The sequence below is a fragment of the Lacerta agilis genome, chromosome 6 (genome assembly GCF_009819535.1).
Source record: "Lacerta agilis isolate rLacAgi1 chromosome 6, rLacAgi1.pri, whole genome shotgun sequence".
Lineage (NCBI taxonomy): Eukaryota > Metazoa > Chordata > Lepidosauria > Squamata > Lacertidae > Lacerta > Lacerta agilis.
Genome location: NC_046317.1, coordinates 40,639,807 through 40,664,957, shown reverse-complemented (window position 1 = coordinate 40,664,957; position 25,151 = coordinate 40,639,807). Strand labels below are relative to the sequence as shown.

General features: G+C 37.8%; 1 protein-coding gene across 1 annotated transcript in view; it reads right to left on the bottom strand.

Moving 5' to 3' along the window:
* The window catches only part of FAF1 (Fas associated factor 1), a 173,149-nt gene that overhangs the window by 33,811 nt on the left and 114,187 nt on the right, over window positions 1-25,151 (bottom strand). Inside the window, exons 13-15 of the mRNA XM_033152173.1 lie at window positions 20,940-21,094; window positions 3,856-3,992; window positions 2,047-2,135 (exon numbers count right to left, since the gene is read on the bottom strand). Of these exons, the coding sequence (XP_033008064.1) occupies window positions 2,047-2,135; window positions 3,856-3,992; window positions 20,940-21,094 (381 nt within the window). The remainder of the gene's footprint in view (window positions 1-2,046; window positions 2,136-3,855; window positions 3,993-20,939; window positions 21,095-25,151) is intronic.

Below are 25,151 nucleotides of genomic sequence, written 5' to 3'. Positions count from 1 at the left end.
CCCTGCAGTACATTTCACTTTGGGCTGGAAGGTCACTAAACTCTGAAGCCAATTTACAGGGGGCATTGTAGGGCTACAGCTCCTCCATCTTTCTTCCATTAATGGTGGCATCTGTTGACTCAGAAGCCCTTCTGGGAGTGCAAGGGTACCTCGGCCCTCTTTTGCATACTAAACAGCCCAATCGTTTGAGACCTGAAACGTTTCCAAGAAAGTTTCTTTAAAAAATAATATATAACCTCATGGTTACTTTCTGTTATAATGCATCGAGGATTTAACAATATTATGCAATAAATTTCATAAATTTATGCAATCCTCATAACTAAAAATTCTATTAAGAATAGAATGGAATTAGAATACAGAGAGGAAATGGATATGGTAGATAGAAATGCAGATGACATACATTCAGATTATTACATAAAATAATCAGTAAATCTTGTACTAATGAGAAACAAGACTTAAACGGCTGAAAAATGTATTTAGTGCATTATTGTCAATCAATGTCTCTACAACCAGGATAACAATAATCTTGAATGGCAACACACCTATTATTACAAATTCCTAACTAAGTACTTCATTATTCGCAAATGTCACTCCCAATTTACAGAGTAACAGATAAATGTCTCATTACTGTATACCTGTCTTGTGTCTACTTTTTTTTTGTAAAACTGAAACACTGTGACAGTTCTGGAAAACTTTATACTTCCACTTGCTCATTTAGTTTGAATGAAAGAGACCTGTACGGTAATGTATAATTTTATTATTAAATACTGAAAGGTACCTTTGCTAGAGTACTAAAGTATGATTGTTTTCCCTATTTTTTAATCATGAGGGTAAGGAATGAAAGAAGTGGTAAGTTTTTAGTAGAGTGAAGCCAAATTCCTAGTAAGAAAGAAATGATGAGAATAATCTCCCCATATAATAAGCTGCTTTGAACATTTGAAAGGTTGATTAAAAACATGAGATGAACTTCTGCTACAACCAAAATATTTTGTTCTATTATTTCTATTACACTACTGTGATGTTATATGTTTCAGGCTACCAACCTTATTATTTACAATTTCCACCTTATTTTTAGCTAACCAGTGACACACTTTCTTTTTAAATCATCATTACAAAAACCATTATGAACAGTAAATAACAGTTTTTAAATTTGCAGTTCAATACTTGTGCCTTTCCAGGTGCAATAATTCCCCCCCCCCCATTCAGATGATTTCCTCAAGAGATAATTTCCCCCAGTACTCAAAGACAATATTTAGCCATTAGATTGCTTTTGCAAATGCTATGAAATTTCCAAGAGTCACAGGTGTCGATTGGACTATGATACTATGATCTTCCCCTCTCTCCAATGCATTACATTTTTATTTTGTGTTCTATCAGCACCCCTTACAAGTTCATTGTTGTAGAATTTCAGTATCAAATGTTCATATTTCCCATTTAAACTAAACACCTGTCAAAGCTCCCTTCCCTCTGTAACATATCATGTCATATAATGAACCTTAGCTTTTTATTTTACTTATTTTAAAGCTATATATTCATTTTCAACACTGACGCTCACTTCTGCTCTGACTTCTTTTAGAATGACCCTGTCCGTTACATGCAGGGGTGGAGAACCTTTGGCCCTTCAAATGTTGCTGAACTGCAACTTTCATCAGCTCTATCAAGCATAGCCAATGACCATGGATGATGTAGGCTTTAGTTCAGCAACATCTGGAGGGCCAAAGGTTTCCCACACCTGTGTTAGCGCATCCTGGTATTAGTGTGACTTGATGAAAAGGACAGTAGTCGTGTCCAGTTGTACAAGAGAGCTCATTAGGTGGAACTTCTCTTACTTGTGCAGTAAAAACCTGCAAAAACTTCCTCTTTGCCCAACTATTAAAGCCACAGGAGCCCTGTTTTCCTTAGCATCCGGTTGTACAATGTGCAATTGGTGCTGAATTGGGGGCCGAACACATCTAGTGCTATGAATAGAATCCAATATTTTTTAATTGTCTGGAAAGGCCTTTACTCGAAATTCACCAGATGTCTGGAGTGATGTCCAGCTCTCACCTCATCTTTTATATCTTCCTGCTGCTGAGCACCGAAGATCTCCATTGCAGCCATCAGCCTCATCATTAGCTCATCCACTGTTGTGTTACCTAGCAACAAAGAAAGATAGCTGAACTTCATATTATTAAAGTTATTAAAAAACCAGAAAGTCATTCTAGAATTAATCCAAAAGGAATACCTAGCAGGGTTTTTTTTTATAAGTCATAATAAGAATATGAGATGAGATTCTTAGAATATTTTTTGTTTATTGGTGGGCTGCCCCCCACAAGTTTCTAATTTTTCCAATAAAATGTAAGCACAAGCATAGATGAAAGTATTTATTCTGAACTGACTGATGATGCTTTCTGTTATATTTTCCTACAGGTGAAAACAGGATCACTAAACAGGAAGAGAGAGGGTTTTTTTTTTTCTTTCAGGTAACTGAAAGAACCATCTTTTAAAAATATTGTCAAACTGATATGTAAAATAGCTTCAAAGAAGAATTTGAGGGCATTAGCTCAAAACACTTTTCTCAGAGTACAGTAGTTTCAGTTGTATCCAAATTATTCTAGACTTTTATACTGCATCTCAAATAGCAGTATATATATCCCCTTGTCCCTTGAAATCCTACTCTCCTTTTCACATTAGTCCAAATATTGTTAAAATCCATTCTATGGACCTGTCAGGTTTTCATTCCTGGGTGGCAATAGCAATTCTCTATTCTCCAATGCAAGGTGGGTTGAAGTGTAAGAAGACGGTAGCCTCATTTCTTTCCATTATTTTCCAAGTGAGATTTTGCTTGCTCTCTGCAGCAATACTGGCTGCATTTGGCATTGTGAAATTTTGCATTTCAAATGTCGACCTTTCAGAAATCAGGATGTGTTGGACAACATACACACTAAATTTAAACTTTCTAGCTGTTGGAAAAGCAATGCCAAGGAACTTTTTATATGATAAAGAGAGGAACTTTTTATATGATAAAACATCAGAATGCCACAGCTTTGGTTAGATTTGGACCCTTGTTTTGCTTTCAAATGCATGTAGGCAGACTCCTTCAGTTATGGAAATCTCAACTTCAAATCAACATTTCAATATTTTAAGAGTTCCAAATTAAGAATGTTGCAAGATACCTGAATTCAATGACTCAAAACATCAAGGACTCTGGCCTGGTTATAACATCTCTTCATCCCATTTAATTTTCACAATAATGCTATAGGGCACGCTAAAATGGGACATGATAGCTTGCCCAAAGTCTTTAAGACTGAGACCCTATGTGCAGACTTACCTGGACAGAAATCCCATTGAAGACAACGGAGCTTATATCTGAGTGGATATGCACAAGATTGCTCTAATCCTAAGAACACTTACTGGAGAGTAAGTCTTACTGAACTCAGTGGGACTTACTTTTGTGGCAAAATCCTATGCACGTTTACTCAAATCAGCTTCAATGCTGGAAATCTGAAAGGGGATCTGTTCTAACAACGAACCTGAATTCCTGTTTTTAAAGCTCTAGCTACAGAAAGCTTATCTTTCACAGTCTGTCAGTTATTTTCACTTTTTTGTATGCTTGCTGGTAAGCATGAAAAATAAAAGCCATTTGTCACTATTTACACTATACTTCTCTTCATTATTAGAGATGCAAAGAGTAAGAAAATCAGTTTTGGCAGTAGTAAATGCAAATGAGTATAGTATAAATGCACTGCACTTTACATTTCACTAAGAGGTACTTTCTGAACTAAAGAAGATAAAATATATTCTAGAGAAGACCAGCAGCAAATTAACTTGAAAGTTTCAAGAAGGAACATATGCCCAATAGAACAAAAACAGTACCTTGTATTACATTCAGCACCTCATTCGATGATCGTTTCCCCATAATAATCAGGAAAAGTGGAAACTGATCTGTTTTCTGAGTTCGAATAGTTTGAGCTACAACGCTACCAAAGTGTCTCGTGCACATCGTTAGAAACCTGGAAAACAGAAACATTTAAAGGGGGATGGAAATTTTGTAAAGCAATGTCCACTTTATTAAAGAAAAGAAAGGTTATTAGATTTGGACTAAGTTAGCAAGTTTTAAAAGTCCTGCTTGTTCACTTTGTAACCATATCATTGTGAATATTACCATTTATCATGTCAATATTTCCATTTATCAATATTTATCAAAGTCAACATTTCCATTTATCAATATTTATCAAAGTCAACATTTCCATTTATCATATTCAGAACTATCAAATTCCATCCTGCAGCAAGTTGGTTCTCATACTGAAGAAAATGAATACCACATTTTAAAATAATGAATGCACCAATGCAAACTATTTTTCCCTGAACAGAAGAGAAAGGAATTAGTGACAATCAAAAGAAAGACCAAGGCCAGCCCAAGACATTTCCAGGTTTAAATAGCATGTTCTACTCTGCAATGTGATGTAGAACCAGCTGCTCTGTAGTACAACAAACTCAAAGGTTGTAGTATATTTTAACAGGCCTCCTGATGATGAAATCTATAGTTTATTTTTCTGTTATCACAAATATATAAAACAATTGGGGCCTATCAAATATGCAAAGAGGAATGAGAAATTTGGTTATCCTGTTACAGCAATCCCAAGGCCAGATAAAACAAACTTTTTAGCAGGGGCAGTGTGCCTTGGCATTCACAACTAAAGTGGTTAACAGGTTAATAAATATGGGGTCTGTCTGCTCCAAAGGAATTGCTAAAATAAAGAACAAATAAGAGAAAAACAGGGGAGGTGAGAGAGTGCTAAATGATATGAATAAATTCCTACTCCAATAATATATCTCCACATGCTTTAACATCTGGGGAAGCACGTCTACAATACATTCTCCTTTCATTCACTGCCAAGGCAAGCATGGACTTCTGTCACACATTCATGTCTGGTGGAATTCTCAACTTTCAGACCATTAACACTAATCATATGGCTGTTAACAGCACTTAGAACATTTAGAGCAAGCACTTAGAATGCATACAGATCACACCATTTTACTATTACCTACAATAATTGTCTTGAAAGGCTTCCGGAAGTGCCGCAATGGAAGGAGGAAGAAAAGTGATGATGTGTGGAGTCAAGGGAAGTTTTCCTTCCATTTTTGGGTCCCGCGCTCTGGTGTGAGACAACTGACTTACGCCACAGGGTGGGACAAAAAAACCTCTTGTCTTTTGGTCCCACGCTTTTCTTGTCTTTTGGTCCCACAGCCAGAGCACAGAAGCCAAAGAGGGACATCTGGGATTGGGATCAGAAGCCTTTCATGGAGTTTAACAAAATAATCAAACAAAAATTCAAATTTTCCCCAATACATATTAAGACACTAAAAACACTGCATCAAATTGCAAACACAAACTTTATCAATACAGTAGCAACAACATACCTGTTGGTCTCCAGGTAATATTTAACCTCAAAGACTCAAGAGGGAAAAAATACATGTTCAATTGGCTTTGGAAAACTGACAATAATAGGGACAAGTTAATCCCTACAGGGAGACAGTTCCACACCTGGGGCGTGATGACAGAAAAGGCACCATATGAGGGTAACCTCTGGTTCATTGCATCTCCTGAAGTATTTTTGAACAAATCTTTCAAGTCCAACAGAATTTCAACACTGACGTTGAAATTTCTAAAAATGAATGAAACTGACTGAAGTATCACTCCCTGGGATTTCAGAATCAGTTTCCTTAAAACAAGTCTCTTACTCAGGCAGAAAAAAAGAGATCTGCTTAGAATTCTGCATGCTGTTTCTAATTTTCAAACACAAAACATTTAACCATGTTTTGAGCACCAAGCTCCACCTGTTTTCTAAGAGCAGGAATGATAGAGAAAGCAGTTATGATTACAGTCATATACTCACACTTACTTGGAAGTAAGCCCCATTGAACTCAATGGTTTTCACTTCTCGGCCATTGTAAATATGATTGGGTCATATACAAGGTAACTGGTATCTCAGTTACAACTGCTACATGTGCACCACACCAGAATAAACTACAAGGCTCAAAGTAATGTAATGATGCCTTTTAGTTGAATCTTTAGATGCTGAATTTGTCATCAAGACACAACATACAGTACCATCCTGAAAGCTTCTGTATGCTGTTATTGTAGCATGAAGTTGTGTGGATAACTATGAACACACCAAAACATTAGGGCTCAAAACAACATGGAATGGCACCAGAAATCTATCATTTGTGACAACTCACTTCACAGAAGATTCACTTCTGAAATTACCATGGCTCTATCACACTGTATTGAATGGATAATTGAACTCATCCCAAAAGGACTTAAGCAAACCTAACTTTTTGCTTTACTTCACTCTTAATTTTTTCTTCCAAGTGAATGAAGTATGACTATGCAAATCTGCAAGTATCATGTATTGCACCCTTTACTAGGTATCAGCAACTAAACTTGAGATCTTCAGAGTAAAATATAAATCTAGAAAAATAAATAGCAGAATAAAAGTTGGGGACTTATTTAATTATGAAATACATATACTGCTTTATATCTAGAGATAATATTTTAATATAAAACTTGTAAGTTCAATTAGTAGCAATAAAAATCAATGACTTTTACTCAAGAGTTATGCCTCTGGATATAGTACTAGCCTTCTTCACTTTCATACTTACTAGTGCAGACTTAAAACAATAATTCTAAGCTTTTGGCCAAAAAAAATGCCTTCATACATTAGCATACTGAAGACTGGCATTAGTATTCTTAACACGATCCTGAATAAATGAAAAAACTGATAAAGCTTTTCTCTTCCATTAGAGGACTGTTTGAAATTAGCATTTCTTTCAAGAGAAAAGGGTAGCTTATGATATGTTTTCAGATCTGATGGTAAAAAGTAAATGTCATAATAATAATGAATTATGAAAGACCAAATGCAAATATAGAATGCTTTAATAAGATCCAATTTAATAAAGTCTGTAAAAATAATGGACTTTTAATAACACAGGTCACAAAAGGCAAAACAGTGGAAATTCTGAGGACTAGCCACTGGTACAGGCTTATTAATTCTTAATTATGTTCATGAAAGGCAACTTAAATCATGTGTTTTCTTATGCCTTATGATAATATTTTAGGTAACAACTGATCTTGAAATGTATGCACTATCTGATGAGCAAAGTCCTGTTGTCTCATGCATTAGAAGGTAAATCTATTTGAAAAGACAAGCGGCATTAAAATGTCACAGGCTGAGAAGCATTTGATATCAAAATCCAAAACAGAATCACGACACTTCGTTTTCCTACCAGCGGGAAAAATCTCAACATCTACACTTCAGAAACCCAGAATGACAAATAATGGAAGTCAAAACTAGGCTTGCTGTTGAGAGCTGCTAAAAGTCTGAAAACAAATTAGACCCAACTTTGAATCTCCACTGGCCTCATTTCAGTAGAATATATAAACTTAAGATGGAAGCCACGGAACACATTTGTTTATTAAGGGTAAAATTTAAAAAAAAATACTTCAGACTAATGGAAGTGATTGCAGCAGCATCATTTGAATGCATCATCAGGCTTCTACCACTGAATGGAAACTAGAGGGTTGTGATGCCAGGGACTCTCTGATGTTACTAGTGGGTGGTGTTTGGCAACTGCAGAGACTTTCAGGGTAGTTTGCACTGTCCAAGCTCTATGCTCCTGGAAGAGGACAGTCAGATTGAAGATGTCATTGGGCTGCGCTTTAAGCAAAGTTACTCAAGAAGACCAGCAGCTCCAAACTTGAGGATACAGAGAGGACAAATGGCAAAATATAATAAATAATAAATAATAAAAATCTGCACTGGATACCTTTGCTCTAATTGTGCTGTTCAATTGACAGCATTCTGGCCTAGTCTGTGCACCATGGTAACCAAAGCTCCTGCTTTGCTTTTCCCCTATGGCAAGCAGGAGCAACAAACCACAGTTGCTGGCTACTGTTACATCTGAACTAGGGACTGTAGTTGACTTCGATCCAACATGAAGCCAAGATTTGTTCTTGGCTTACCAATTGTGGTAGGTATGGATCAAATGAACGACAATCCCCTTTGGAGGCCTTGTTGCTGGTGCTACCTCTGGCTTTTACTTGGTTGGTGTTGACCCATGACAATGCTTTTTTTGGTAGTGGCTCCCCATTTTTAGAATAGCCTCCTTGGTGAGATGCGGTTGTCTCTTTCATTTTTGACTTTCAGGCAAAATTTAAAGACATTCCTGTTTACCCAAGTATATGATGGCTATGAGCTACTGGCCATGGCAACCTTGAAATTAGTTAACTGTTGTTGTTTTTTTATAAAGAGTTTATTGGTATTTTTCATAACAAAGAATAATCCCACACCCACACCTACATCTACCCAGACTATTACCCACCCACATTTATACAAAACAAATACAAACATAACCAAGATTCTTCTTCTTGTTTACACATAAAAAAAAAAAATTCTAGTTTCGAATCTTTACAATTGACTTCCCCTGCCTTCTCTCCTTCGGTTCCTAATCCAAATTCTACTTTAATAACTTCACCTCTCTATTAATTAAATTCATTTAAAGAAAATTCCAATCTAAACAATCATCTTAATCTATAATAATTAGTAACAGAACTTTATATCTTAGCGTATTATTCTTAAATCAAATCTAAGCAAACTTCTTCTTTCCCTTAAACTGCTGCTAATAACAAAAAATTCAAAATATCCCTTTTCTTGTTAAAAAATAAAATAAAACTTAATGTCTTAACTTTCCGATTTCAGATTACCATAGCAAACCATTTATATTTTACACTTAATACAATTCATCCTATCCCCCCTCTATCCATTGTCCTTCTCCATCTTACACCGGATCCACTCCTCAAATTGTCCTCTTTTCTTGTGCGTCCACAGATCCCGACATAGTCCCCAACAGTCCTTGCATCAAGCATCAGGGTGCACTGTTCATCTTCTTTCAGCTTCTCCGATTCAATGTTGCATTCTTCTTCTATTTGTAGATATCTTAGTTTTTTGTCCCTCACTCCCGAGCTCTCACCTCGGGGGCTGGATATAACAGTCTTCACCGTCCCGGGGCTGCCACCCCCGAAGGACGTTTCTTTTTCCCGGAGTCGCCAAGCCGTCTCTCTCAGTTCTTCAAACATCCCCTTCAGCTCTTTGCCAAGGCTCTCTTCCATAGTATCGATAACCTGAAAGGTCTCCTCTGTGGGAAGCAAATTTTTCTTCATGTCCCCACTCAAAACCTTCAATTTCTGATTAAGCAGTTCCAGTTTCAGAATAGTAATCCTTTGTTCATCAGTTAGTCCAGAGTTCAAAACAAGTTCAAAGACAAAGCCCAACATGGTAAGAACGGGCATAGGTATCAGATTTCAGTTTCTATTTCGATGTTTTCCATCTTATACCAGTAGTTTTCCACTCCGACTCAAACTTTTCGCAGACATTTTCCCTGAAACCAGGGAGCAAAGACAATACCTTTAAAAAGAGATATTCTCCATCCTCTTCCTCCCCAAAGGGAGATCAAAATAGTCTCACTTGTGAAAAAATCCAAACATTGTAACCATCTTGGTAGCAACAGTCTATCATAAACCGTTATTTTCTTGCCCCCGAAGGGAGGGAGGCAGGCTTCCTTTCCCTGAAACCTCCCGGATCGTTAATCTCCACAATTTAGTCCAATCAAGTACTCACAACCACCGGGCTTCTTTTCCTTCCTCTTTTGCAGGGAGAACGATGACGCGGACCACGGGCAGCTGCGCCGCTTCGCGTCCCGGTTGGGGCATATCCCCTAATGGCCCAGCTCCGCGATCCCCTCTCACCCCCACTCCCCCTTTACAGGGGGAGCAAGGGAAGGGGACGGAGCTTAGCGGGCCCGCCGGGGAGCCCGGGGTGCGAGACGCTCTTCCCGCACCCCACCGGAGCCCCGCTTTGCGGTAGCGGGGCTCCAACCCCTGGGACGGACTGGGTCGCCTCGCAGCCGAGGCAACCCACGACCGCCCGCAGTTGCGTCGCCGCCGGAAGTCCTTGAAATTAGTTAACTGTGAAGCTATGTGATTGTTTTAAAAAGTTTTAAATGGTTTAAATATGTTTTAAAGATGTTTTTTTATTTTATCTTAAGTTGTTTTGTTTTAACGTTGTAATATTTGCTGCTCTGGGATCCTTTGGGAGGAAAAGTGGCATACAAATAAATAAAATACACTAAGCCAAGGATTGTGGTTTGCTGCTCCCACTAGGAGAGAGGTGAAGCAGGTGCAATCTCCACATTGGCTGTAAACAATCAACTATGGTTTACCATGATATAGAAACTGGACCAGTGATTTATTATCACAACCAAATTTAAATTCTACAGAAATTAATCTTAAGCATCAATCTGGTAAAACCAATTTGATGAGCCATGACCTGAAGGTCAGTTCTAGAATTATTTAAGGTCAATCAAATCAGCCCCTTGAAGATAAGAGACAATATATGCTGACCTATCTGCTGGGTTGTTTTTTTTAAGATAAAGCTTAAAAGTATCTTTCATCACAGAAGAGATGCTTTAGTGTCTTTCCAAAGCAAAAAGAATACTTGTTGAATATTAAACATGTAAGACATGTAATTATTTAACATTATTAATTTTATACTCTGCAAAGTCAACACAAGTCTCATTAAAATGTTAATTTAAGAATAACATTTTATGTATTAATATTTAAATTTTAAATGTAAAACTGAAGGATGTGATATGTAATATTTAAACAGGGTATATATGAATGATTGTCTTAGTACAGTCTGCATGTGAACCACTTAACCCCAACTTTCTTTAAAGACAATTGCTATTTTTTACTGGGCTTACACCATTTATTGCTACATCTTTCTACAGTCAATGACACTTTTATTGCAATCAGTCCAGTCAACACTAAACTAATTGTTTCTGTTTAGGAAGTTTATTTGAAAATATTAAGATTGTTTGAGGCTATGTGCAAAAGTCACTCTTCATCTATAATTCTCAGAGTAGATAACAGTTGAGCTTGATGGATTAGCCATTAAAATAATACAAAGCTAAAGAAACATATAGGCCCCATCCTGGTGTAAGTCACTATGACTAATTTACATATTACTTACTGTCCATGATTGCCACTGAAAACTTTTCCACTTGTCTATCCATATGGTGTGTGTTATCCTTAAAAAGGTGTCATGGGCCAGGAATCAGGTTCACCTGCTGAACAGCATCCTGAAGGGGGAGGAGGTGCAGTGACTCCACCTGCAGTTGATCAGCCTTCAAGGACTCAGAGGAGAAGGCACTGGTGAGAACCAACTGGCTTCAGCCTTCTTAAGCAGTTTCCAGCAGCAGTCAATTGCTGGTAACAACGCTTGTAGTTCCTGGCCCTATCTTGCTGCTCCCTGCTCATTTTGACCCTGGATCCCATGATCACTGGATCCCCTGACCCCTAGACTGTCTGGTCTTGTAGATTGCTGGTTGCCTGACCCTAGGACTGGACCTGACTTTGGATGCTAACTCTGCCTACAGGCATGTACACCGAAGAAGAAGAAGAAGAGGAGTTTGGATTTGATATCCTGCTTTATCACTACCCGAAGGAGTCTCAAAGTGGCTAACATTCTCCTTTCCCTTCCTCCCCCACAACAAACACTCTGTGAGGTGAGTGGGGCTGAGAGACTTCAAAGAAGTATGACTAGCCCAAGGTCACCCAGCAGCTGCATGTGGAGGAGCGGAGACGCGAACCTAGTTCACAAGATTACGAGTCTACCGCTATTAACCACTACACCACACAGGCTCTCAGAGACTCCCCCACTCCACTGAGCTCAGCAACCAGACTATGACAAAAGGTCTCTACCTTTTTTAAAAAAATCAGTCTACAAGTGTGGAGTATTTTAACACTAGCATCACATAGCTATGAAGCAGTTATAATGCAAAAACTGTGCATTTAAATGTCCCTCCTCACATCATTAATAGCAGGGAAGGGTTTTGAAGTGGCAACAACAGGTGGAAATTGGTCCTGAGAAGTACAACGAAGAGTGTGGTAGTTCTGTTCTCTGTAATATGCCATTTTGCATATCCACACAAATAGAACAGTAACCACGGGTGAGTTATTCATAATTCGTTTGGGGAAGCAGAAGACTGGAGAAGGTCATTATTGAGTGATAAAATCGCCCCATCCTTGCCCATGCCCAAGGAGTTACTGTGATGAGGCTCTGGCCTGCTGACTAGAACAGTCTATTCCTCCCAGCTATTTGGCTTCTATTAGCTTTGTTACAAGCTGAGAGAGAAAGGAAAGAGGGAAGCATAAAAAAGAACAGCTCTACAGGTTTGGAACATTTTAAACTCAGGAGTTAATCATTACAGCAAATTTATTAGCATACAGTTATGTTCCACTTATGTGTGGGGCAGCAAAAGAGGTTGGATAAAATATTTTGGGGAGTGGAAGCAGCTACCTTATATTAGCCCAGGAATAATCCCTGATATTATAACCTCTTGAAGATCAGTGGCTCTGTGTCCAACTGTGAGCGATTTTAAATTCAGGTAGCACTTCAAGCATGAGGGGGGCATGACACTGTACAGTATGATCCAAGAAAGGGTATTCTTATGATCCCTCTGCAAATACAGTGCTAGCTATTGCAATGCCCAATTGTCAAAGACTCCATACTTTAATAAAGTAGGTGTAATAATCTTGTTGCTTACTGAGTCCTCCTGATAAGAAAATGGCCAAGCACCCACACAGATTCTGTTAAATGTCTTTGTGATTTTGATAACAGAATCGCTGAGATATTACTGATGCAGCTGTAGGCTTTTGTAAGTATAAATGGAATTGTGCCCAAATGCCTTCACTCTTTTTTCCTCAGAGGCCAGCATCAGCCAACCACTCCTCTGCATCACAGCTCTTTCACAAATATCACCACAGGATCCTATTCTTTTGCACCTTCTGCTCTACAAGTCTGAGCGATTAAAGGACTTGATAGGCCACATCGTTATCAAAAAAGTCATGATGCACAGTTCTACAACAGGATTTTCCCTCTTTATAATGCCATGACAGTCCTAAGGCTTCTCAATGCAGGGGAGCACTGGACCAACTAAGGCTGCAATCCTACACGCTTCCCTTGAAGTAAGTTACCGGTATATTGAATTTGTGAGACTTAGTAGGCATGCATAGGATTATACAGTGGTACCTCGGGTTAAGAACTTAATTCGTTCTGGAGGTCTGTTCTTAACCTGAAACTGTCCTTAACTTGAAGCACCACTTTAGCTAATGGGGCCTCCCGCTGCCGCTGCGCCGCCAGAGCACAATTTCTGTTCTTATCCTGAAGCAAAGTTCTTAACCTAAAGCGTTATTTCTGGGTTAGCGGAGTATGTAACCTGAAGCGTATGTAACCTGAGGTACCACTGTACTGTTAATGATGTATTTAGTATAGGCTAATCAAGATGCAGATAAAATGCCAGAAGTTTATAGCTGTAACATATTTTTTTATGAAGCAAGTACAACTTTATATATTTCCAGAACCTGGTCTCTATCTTGATCTGAAAACACACTGGTATTAATTTGGTAACCTCATGCAGAGATGGATTCTACATGCTTGTTGTTGTTTAGTCGTGTCCAACTCTTCGTGACCCCATGGACCAGAGCACGCCAGGCACTCCTGTCTTCCACTGCCTCCCACAGTTTGGTTCTACATGCTACACTACATAAAAGGATTCTTTTGAGTTAAAAACAACATATATTTGGATCTTACGACAATGCATAGCTTTAATTTCAATCCAGTAAATAAGGGCCTTCTGTACAATCCATCCAAGTATGCTCAACTTCATTGGAGCTTTTGCACCATAGCCTAGCAGGTTTCTCCAGGAGCTGGTCCTGGAGGAAGAACTGTGAGGGGAGAGACTCCATCAGCAAGGCCTTCTTCCACCTGCTTTGCTCCACCCTCTTGTCTCTGCTTCTCAATTTGTATTGTATTATTTTATGTATTGTGGCTTGCCGTTGTTTTATTGATTAGTTTAGAAATTATTTATTGTAACTGTTGAGTGGATTTCTGTTTAACTTTTATATGCTGATATTATTTTATACTACTCTAATAATTGTTGAATGTTATTTTTTGATGTAGGTTGCTTATTTTAAAGTTTTGTTTTATCACATTTTTGTATTGCATTAGATTGTTATAAGATGTACTTTTTTGTTTCTTCAGCTTGTAAACCGCCTTGAGTATTGTAAGATAGAAAGACTGTACACAAATAAAATTATTTATTTATTTATTTATTTATTTATTTAAAGGCAAGGATGCAATATCCTGCTTCTCTGTAACAGACTGGGAGTGGTGCACATAAATCTAATGGTTATTCGTGCATGTATGTTTTCTCCATGCAACAAAGAGATCAACAAGTTGTTGTTGTTGTTAAAATTAATGGCCACAAAATGGCAAAACAGTTTACTGAACGGCAAAGAGGGGAGCTAATAAAGAGTTCCTTTACTCAAATTGTACAGCAGAGAATGCATGGTCACCAACAAATCAGCATAAGAATTAAAACAGTTCTGTCAGTCATCACTAACTGCATCAGACAACCACCCGGGGCATGCCTCTAGCATCCAAACATCATAGTAGACAGACAGCTACGCCACTGGTGATCCACAACAATTTCTTACAAACTTGCTACCTGTTGAAAGAATTGCATTTTTCCAGATATGACATACTGCAAATTTGAGTGCAAGGAAACAGTGATTTCTCCACAACAGGATATAATTATGAAGAAAAATATATGGACTGTGAACAAAAATGAGAAATCAATATATATTTATTGTGCAATAAGAATTTATTTGTGAGGAAAAGCTTTTAATTAGTTTTCATGACTCTAGTTTTAGGACTTTTCCATTCTAGATTTTGATTTTTCATTTATCTAAATACTGACCCTAAACTGATATATTTTAGAGCAGGCATTCCTTGCTGCATTGCATGATGCTCTCCTACATATACAGAATCAACACAAGGAGTAGAATACCAGCAGGCATTCATTGGTGAATGGTTTAGAAGCACTGCAACATACACCAAGGCTGGAGCAGCTTCAACAGTTCACAGTGAGGAGTTGCAAGCCAATGTCACCCCTTTCCTGATGACCCCTGCAATTGAGGGGCTATGGAGTAGGAACCCAGGACTGAGGCCACTGCTCACTGTATGGCATGGAGTAAGATGTAGCAACACAACAATGGAATTTCTGGAATGTACTCTTGCTTAATTCATTGACAAAAGATTCTGCACATACAATCATTTCAAGAGCAGAACAGCCTATCCTTCAGCAGTACAAGAATTCTGCATATTAATTTGTCGAAATGAACCTAGGGAGTATGACTGGCATGCAATGCTATTTGGAGTAATTTAAACAAAAAACCAAGCCAGATCAAAGGAAGGAAAGTTGTGCACCTTTAACATTCACAAACCTATAGGTCATCAATCACAACTTTCCTTTTCTAGATGTGGAGGCCTTAATGTCCTTTTGATACATATTTCAAAACACCTAACAGGGTATCATCTCAAAGAGTATATATGTTTAAATATGGATTTTCCTTGTTTAGTAGACATATTCAGCATTACAAACAGCTCTGAATACAGGCTGTGTGAAGAGACAATCACCTTTCATCCCTTCCCTTTTTTCTTCATTTCTTGCTATTAGGAAACCATTCACAAGTGCAACCCTGAACAATGTTATGCAGTAATTATGACTACATGACAAAGAGATGTGAACAATTACTGAGGCTGTTTTGAAACCCTATACTAATAAAGTCATTAGATGCTGCCCTTGCCATGATCCTTCTAAAAGCTTCTGAAGTTACAAGAACACACAGCATTGTTTGTAGGGACAATTGCTGCTGGCAGAATGCAAACCTTGAGTTTAACCATGCTTCAAATTGATCTTGACATTCTGTTAAGACCGCCACTAAAATCAAAAGAAAAGGAGAAAAGGAGAAAATGAACGGGTGGGATATAATCAAGAAACAGGAGGGTTCCCTCCTCAACTTCTCTCCTCTGCTTCTACAAAACAAGCCACAGACAAAATGACAAACTTGCCTGGTAGTAAATCTTTATTTCTTAAAACATTAATTAGACTCCTAACCCGGGCACCTTTAAGCACCTTTGATAATTATGTTGTTGTAAGTAAATTGAACTGTGCTTAAATTATTATAGACAAAACAGAAGCAATTTTTGACAAACTTAGACAAAAGTCTAAGAATGGACTGTTATCTAAACAGCAACAGATCCAATTCTTTTGCAAGTTACCTCTTGCTGAATTTTATTTCATTCCATGAGAAGTCATCAGAACTGAAGAAAAGTGAGTGATGCTTAAACTGGCTACTGTATTTTTCATGTCTTCCAACTAAATCACAAAATGACTTTGATTTAGAACATGTATTTGACTTAAAATGGTTCTCTCCCACTTTCTCTACTGCCTTAAAAACATTCAGAAGTGGCACAGACCACCAGACTAAAAGGGCATCTGTCATCACTTGCACGTGCACGGAGACCAGTGCATACAAAAGCAGTAAATCTACTGGTTTTCATTCAGATGAACTAGCAAAAAGGATGTATGATCTGTGAATCTGGCTAATTATTCAGTCATGGAAATAAGGAAATGTGTATGTCAATTACCCCTTTCTTAAGCTGAGACACTATAGGAAAAAGAAACATTTTAAAATTAAGACTAGCAAGCACCGGCTAAGGAAAAGAGGATTTGAAATATTGTACCCAAGGGCTCGGGGCTAAACACAACAAACAGATATGTGTTTGGCCAATGAGTTTGATCCTGAATTGCTGATGAGTTATAACAATGTGCACAGAAACTGATATGATTCTTCAGTAGCAGCTATTATTGAATTTGCATTTTATTCAACTTGATAAATTAATTGTGGTTTTGTTGGTTTTTTATAGTTTATGTCAACCACTTTGGGTGCAAGAATAATAAACTTTATTTGCTGCTAACAATAATATGGACATTAGGTAAGGATGAACATCAGTGCTCCACTGTGGACTTCCTGGCCCCACATAATCTCTTTCAATCTTCCATCATAATGAGAGGAAGGTAAAATGCAATTTTAGGTCTGACTCCTTCTGCAGATAATAGCGGCTCTGAATAAAGGCTGCAGAGTGAGGAAATGGAGGAGAAAAGAACCAATAGGCTGCAGGAGTAATGCACCTGGTTTGGCAATCCAATTGTCCACTGTTCAAATTGGACAATACTTTGTGGAAATATGCATACAATAGCTTGGATTCTAAGAAAAGCGAGCAGAAGGAAGTTCACAGAAGGAAAGGTCCCTATCCCAGCAGCCACCTGTGCTACCACCAGCTTCTCCAGAGGATCAGGGGCTCCTCCTGAACAACATGGAAAAAGGTATGATGGGGGTTTCTGGAGGAGGGAGAACCCACAAAAAATCTTGTCTGACCCTCATTTTTCTATGAATGTCTTTCCACCCACTTAAGAGTCCAAGACATTTGCTTTAATTTTCAATAAAATATCTAACCTTAATCTGTCCTCATACCACCAAAATGACAGGTCCATATTAAGTTAACAGATATTTGTAGATACACATAACAAAGTCTATCAACAATCATAGCCAGGACTTTATATTTTTAATGTATTGTGTTGGGAAGATAGTAATTTAATATTACCCCATCTGTTAGATTTATATTGAAGTAGCCTTCACAATTTTCATGCTACAGCACCATGGTCTCTAGTTAGCAATTCCTCACTATTCCCATGCTGCATGAATAACCCCGCAGCCTAAGAGTAACCTAAACTTATATGTATATATTAAGTATTACAGTAATTGTATTTTGACCTTCTCTATGCTCCATCTAGAATGGAAGCATGGCTGGGTGGGAGAAGAGAAGGCTCTCTCAGTGGCTGCACCCAATATCTTACCTCATGAAATGTGACTGGCACCCTCTGTCATTGTTTTTCAATGGTTGTTGAAGACTTCTTTTCTGGCAGGCTTTTCTTTTATGAGGTAGACAATGTTGTAATGATTTTTTAAAAACTGCTGATGTCATCTCTTTTGAAAAGTTTTTTTTGCTCATTTTATTAAATCGCAATCTTTATAGGCTGTAAGACACCCTGAGCAGAGTGCATATATACTAGAAGGGTGGTTATAAATGCTCTAATGAAATAAAATGAAATAAAAAATAGTTTGTTTATATATAGCCATTTGAAAACTGCTACACAATAATTACTTTGTCATAATCTGATAGCAAAACTCAAAAAGTGTAAGCTTAAGCATCTTATTGTATTTCACAATCAGGTTCTAGATCCATTGAGAATAGCTATAAAGCCTTAAACAAGCCCTTTATTAAGTGTTTCTAAAAGTGTCATAAGGAGTTAATAGGACACAGCTGTACAGACTCTTTCTAATAAGCAGCTTCTGTCGCTTTGGTCACCACAGGTGTCTCTGTAACCTGCAAACTCTTATAACTAGTGTATCAAAGTTGTGCTACTTAATAGACTTCTTTAGTAAAACACAACAAAGCAATGACATGCCTGTTGATTGTCAGTCATAAAAAACTCCCTCAAACACAGATTTTCAAAAGAAACTACACTGCAATTTTTTGTCATTGTAAAATAAAAGAAACTAGAGAATTAAACAGAGACTAGAACAATATAACAGCAGGCAGTCGACTGAACTTAGCCACTGCAGATGGTTTAGAAATAGTGTTTCCTTCGACACCAAGTTGTGGGATAAAAGGAAAGGAGGGAACTCCCTACTCCCAGTGAATGGCAGCATGTAAGATTTAGCCCAATCTCTTGTCCACATATTTTGCCGTGTTAAAAAGCATAGTTACTTCATTCATATCTGTGTTAGAAAGTACTTTTTATCCCTCTTTTCAATAGTAATTAAAACAATTAAAAGCATGGGTCAACACTGTGAGCTAATCTAAATTAAATTAAGATTATGGTAAATGCATCCAAGTAGTCTGCGGAGTATTATGCAAGAACACTGCATGTTTCAGTCTTAATTTGAAAAGTTAACTGCAATTAACTTATTTGTAAGTTAGTGGGCGGCATGGTGGGGGAATGCACATGTCAGTAAACTAGTCCAATAGGAACACAAAACCATGTGATTTCTTAAGTGCTCTGTTTACATTAAGTAACAATTATCAATAACAACATGGAATGAGACCATCCTTGAAGTTAATAAAAAGGAGATCAGCTACTACAATTTTAAGATCCTTCCATCATAAAAATATATAGACATAGGCTCATTGGTACATACAATATTTTTAAAGACTATCATGATGAATGACATAACCCGCACATTCAACCAGTTACAGAAAGAACTTTGGTATGGAACTATTGCCACCAGACAATTAAGTGCAATCTAAATCACCACATGGGAAAACTTCTGTCTTTATTTATCACAATTAGGCTGCATATGACAAAAGTCAAATGGGTCAGATTAAATCCAGTGTAGCAATTCTGGATGTTTCTCTTTCCCACATGAGCTCTACACAGAGGCCCTTCAAACTAAACTTCCTGTGGTGTATTAAAAAACTATTAATAACAAAGAGACAGATGGGAAATGGGTGTTTGTAGATGGTTCTGGTATTACACTTACATATCTATGCAATGCAATTGATTCTATACAGTTCATCGGGATGTGGGAACAGGTTGCAACTTGCTTACACCCTACAGGTCCATCCCACCGCTTTATTCCATCCCATAACAGAAAGTTATCTCCTTTCTAAAGTCCCCATCCCAGACACAACAGATCACTGCATCAATCTGCAGGAGGTTTGTTACACTTCCTTCTTATACCACCCTTGAACTCATTCTCCAAGTCTGAATCTTTATATTGCCAAACTGGCACCACCACGCAGAAAGGGGAAGTATCATCAGATGTGGAGAGAACCCAATGGTTTCCACCCAAAATGAAAAATCTTTAGGAAAATACAACCCTGAGGAAGAAACCCCCAAACTGGTAAAAGAGGAGCTGGTATGTGTCAATCAGCACAGAATGCTGATTTAGTATTGGGGGCTAATAGACAGAAAATCAAGTGGAGGAAAAAGAATAAGATAGAGTATGTGCTGAAAGAAGGCATGACTGGTAGGCTAGAAACCTGAACTGGAGAAGGCCACACTGGCCCAGTTCACATTACATATTAAGCTATAGTTAAAATAAACTATGAAATAAACAATTTGAATGAGCAGCATGCTAGTGCATGCTTCTCAAAAGTGCATGCATTTCAAAACGTCCACATTATACTGCTCCCCTGCTCCAGCTATGCTGGTGAGGAAACAAGTCAGACTCTGGCTTCTTATTAAGTATACCTGCACTCATGGTTGTTTCTCTCCAAGAACTCATGGGTTGTTTAGGTGAAATAATCTACATATTTTTCCATACATGGAACAGCAAGCTAGTTAGTTTCCTTCCTGGCATGGAAGCAGCAGGAATGGAAGAAGAGTGAAGAATGGGCTTTTGAGCAGTGTGTACCAGCAAGCTCATTCACACTGAACTATAGTTTATTTTAACTACGGCTTAATATGATGTGTGAATCAGATCACCACATCTCTTTGTTGAAGGTTCCACTTGTTGATAATAGGCTTTCCAGGTATTCACCAGGTGATGATGACTCTACATTTAAAATCCTCCAAGGCACCAAAAAAGGATGCAATCATAATGCCTCTCACTCAGATATTTCACTGGTTCTCTTGCTCACTCTCCTCATTCACCTACTAACCCTGGCAGACAGGAGGAAGAGAATGGCCCAGGAGACTTGTGAATGAACAGAGTGAGGAATGGTGTGTTGGACACACAATGGCTGCATCCTGAGAACATTAGCCTGTGAAAAGTAAATCACTGGACAATGTAAGATAAAGGGAGGAAAGGGGAGCAGTCCCAAAATCTATTATTTAAACAGACAGTATACTATGTAACATATATTATAAAGATACACTGAGTTTCTTGAGTTCTTAAACAGTTTAATATTCAACTCCAAATTATTTACCTTGCTCTGTTTGCTTCTTTTGTCATATCCCATGCCCAGGTTATGAAGTTCTGACTAAGGTAGGAGACGATAGATTCGGCACAAAGCATTTGAGAACAGAACACGTTGGTTAGCACACTTTCATCATGGTGGAGGTAGACAGCAAGCAGCTTTCTCTGAAAAACAGGGGGGAAAGTATTAGCATGATATTTTGATTTAATTGCCACACACACACACACACACACACACTTTCAGATATAAGTGAAATTTCTGTCACAGCTCTAACCAAATACTTTGGAGGCATTCTATTGATATTGCTGGAACATCCTTTCAACAATCTCAGCACCCAGCACTCCGCTGCTGCTTCCATAGAAACAATTCTTTGTTTAATGGTATTTGGAGAGAAAGTGAACTACTCTGTTCTTGTGATCAAGAACCCATGGCCAAAATGTTTATTTAAGAACATTTTTTCTACAAAAATAATAATGTTGTGACTGTTATATAAAAAGAAGAAAAGCCATGTTTATATTCTGTCATGATCACCAAAATTGAATTTAGAATTTAATCAGCTGCAAATACTTACTACTGTACAACCAATAGCTAATTTTAATGCAATGGCATCAGGATAGGTTTACTATGCATTAGGGAGAGGGAGAATTAAACAAGGGATGTAGCACCTCATTTCCTAGCACCACCCCCAAAAACCAACAACCTGGGAAATTGTGTATTCAAAACTTTCTCTGAATCTGGGGCAAACTCTCTCATTTACTTGGGTTGTAGCCCTATGGAAAGAGCACTCCTGTGCAAACTAATCCCTGATTCCCAGGCCACATGGATAAAATTATATTGTACATTGGGTAACTTCCATCTGTTCACAAAAGGGACAGAGATCCACCAGAAAGGGGTGAGGCAAGGCAATTTCCAGCAATTTTCCCTTCCCCAAGCAGTACACAATGCTACCTTCCACACTGTTCTGTAGGGTACCCAACTCTGGAGCAGCATGGGGGCTATATGGGAAAATTGCCTCACCCACCACTAACCCTTCCACCCAAATTCCATTCATTGAAAGTCTCAATCTAACAGAGTACATTTATCTCATAACACTGATTTTTGTTTCAATTTCCTTTTTAAACTAACTAAATTGTTGAGTTTACAGTAAGTTTAATAATGTTACTCTAGCACACTATGCTGTTGCTTTGTTTTACCCAACATCACAGGGGAAATTAATAACTATCAAATTGTCAAGATTCTGAATTACGTTTGAAAATACAGTAGCTGATATAAAAATAAAACTCACCAAAAAATTCTGATACCACACAACTCATAGCTTTGAAATGTTATACAAAATTTTACAACATAAAATTTCATTCATTTACAATATAGATAAATCTAAGTATTAATTTGACAGCTAGCTTCAAATTGTAATTTCATAGGTAGTTTCGTACTGCCGGCGGTTTCACAATAAGCATTATTCCCGGAGGCTGCAGTGGCAAAGCCCACCATAGAAAGATGAGGTATAGTTCCATTCCTAATATTTCAGCTTCTGTAGACAACAGACAAATTTAACTGAAACTTATTAAAATATTGTCTTGTAAATAAGCCCAAAAACATTACCAACCTGCAACTTTTTTCAACTAGCCTAAGAAAGTAGGAGTCTGTATTTCTATGGTGGAAATGCGGGCTTCTTGGGTTTTTTAAGTGCCTTCCACCAAATGGACTGATGTGGGGAAGATGCTTTGCTGGCTCCAGAAGAGGTTAATCCCATTCATCTGCTGCCAGCATGGGAACCAAGTGGGTTGGTGGAGCAGGGATAGCCTTCTCCACCAGCCTGCTCAATTTCCTTATGGCTATGGCTACCTGGCAAGCTGTTCCGACATAAGGCTATTAAACTGCTACTTCTTTAACAGACACGAGTAATGATGAGCAAGCATCTTTCATGAAAACTATTGTCTTTTTATGATACATTCAAATCTGCCCCCTAAAGGAATTGGCCAAGTTGCAATTAGCTCAACACATAATGTGGGTTCTGAAATTGTGTTTCTGGAACACATTTTAAAAACAGTTTGCAATATGGCAAGAGGCAGGGGTTATAGGAAGTAAAAAATAGCACTGGGCATACCCAAAGTAACTCTTTGGATCAGAGCCAATGTATTTAACCAGCTAAAAATTTCCAGTTAAAAATAAATATGTTGAATGCATAGAAACATCTGTTCTAACAACATATTCATTTTAAATCAGCACATTTATAAAATACAGAGTTTGTGTGAGTCCTCAAAATCAATTTTAAAAGTAGAAAACATTTCAACAGTAGACTTTGGAAAAGGGATTAGACATTTACATTAATGTTTGTCCGCTTTAATTTAAAAAGCGATTCAAAACCAAGTACACATGCACCAGAAAAGGGCACCAATAAGCCTAACATGCACAGTTCCATATAAGTGCAGCCAACAATGTTGACTGAAACTAAACTTGAAAATCCAGGGCACTAATGCACAATATCAGGCAATAAAACAGCATCTCAGTGGTGATATTTAATTTAAAAAAGAAGAAAGAGGCAGGAGAAGATCAGGCACTGTCTGTTTTGGAGGATCAGCCATTCTGCATTTCAAAGCGTGGATCTCTGCAATATCCAGGTTACTGTGCTAGAATCTCCACTATTATATAGCAGTTGTAAGAGAGGGAGGGCAAAGATGTGTTTACTCAGTGATTAGGGCCTTAGAATAAGCCGCTAGCTCCTAGAGAGACAGCTCACCACTTATTCATTTGGGCCAATTCACAAAGCCTAGAAAGATTAAACATCCATGCTGAGAAGACAAGCGAATGCAGACGGTGAAAAAGAAATAAAAATTCTTTAAAAACTCTTAGATGACTTCATTATTTTTTCCACAAGGAAACTTTAGGAAAGTGTTTAGTTAGAGAAAAACCCACATTGACCTCTCCCTAAACCCTTAATCTTTCCTTTGTGGTGGGACTGCTTTGTGGTAAGCGGATGGCTTTGCTCTCCTCTTTTCATTGGGAGCAGAGAAAAAAAGGCTCTTGAGAAACTCCTTTCGTCCCAAAGAAACAACCCCATGAAACTGTTAAATATAAGATTCCATGTGAATGAACTTTCCAAAATATGTACAGTTTAAAGCGAGGAGTTGGGGCCAAATACTAGAAAACAAGGCAGGTGCACACTTTAGCATATGTAAATTAGGAAATGGCCAAAAATATTTAACTACCCCAATTTTTTGATCGAAATGTCATTTGGATTTCAAATTCAGATCATTCAGTTTTGCCATTTTCTGTCTGCAGTTGGTTGGATTTGTAGCTGTTACATATTGGCACAAAGCAGAATCATATTCAGTCTCTTGGCTAAAGGTGCCTTGGATTAAAAAATATATATACTAGAGTAGTAAAGATCCAAAAGTACTAACAATTTCATTTAAAATACACAGGCAACATTTAGCAATAGTATGTGTAATGATTTGAGTCCTTGTTTTTCTTAATACCAAGAAACCTTGCAATTGCTACATTTCTACAAAAGAATCAAAAACAAATCCACACAAACTGTTTTTGGATGAAGCAGCAGCAAAATCGTAAAACACGAGAAGAAACCATCAATCAAAATGCTGAGTGGTCTTGAGGAGGTTAGCTTTTCAGTGACCAAACTCCTTAGCAAAATTCCCGGGAATGTATTAAGATAATAGGAGCTTTGTCCCTTTAGATCTTTCTCTGTGAGGAAGTGAGGTAACAAGATTACTAAAAGGGCATTATCTGGAGAAAGTATTACTTGGAAGTGACACCACTATTTAATTCTGAGGAAGATTTTTCTTAAAAGCACCTGAGCTAGCCGCCCAAATCCAAATGGCTCACCATGTGATTTGAGGGCCTAGCTTTTGAAAATCCTACCTGAGCTGTTGGCTTGAGTGAGTGAGGCTTAAAACATGCCTAAATTCTCTTAAATTCTGTTTGGTTAATTTTGGTTTGTTTATTTATTAAAATTCTATTTAACAGAAAAATTGAGAAATTACCATGGTTCAGTCATTAAATATCAAATATTAGTATCTGGCATGATCTCTTTCCCTAGTGCATTGTTTCCTTTGGAATACTTGCCTCAGAAAAGCACTTAATTTTTCAATCCAACAATCCTAAAAGGCAGAATATGCCACCATTTGAAATATATAGGCAGGTATCCCTTAATTTTGAAATGCTAATTGCTTCTGAATGTAGGGAAAGCTTGTTAAGAATTAT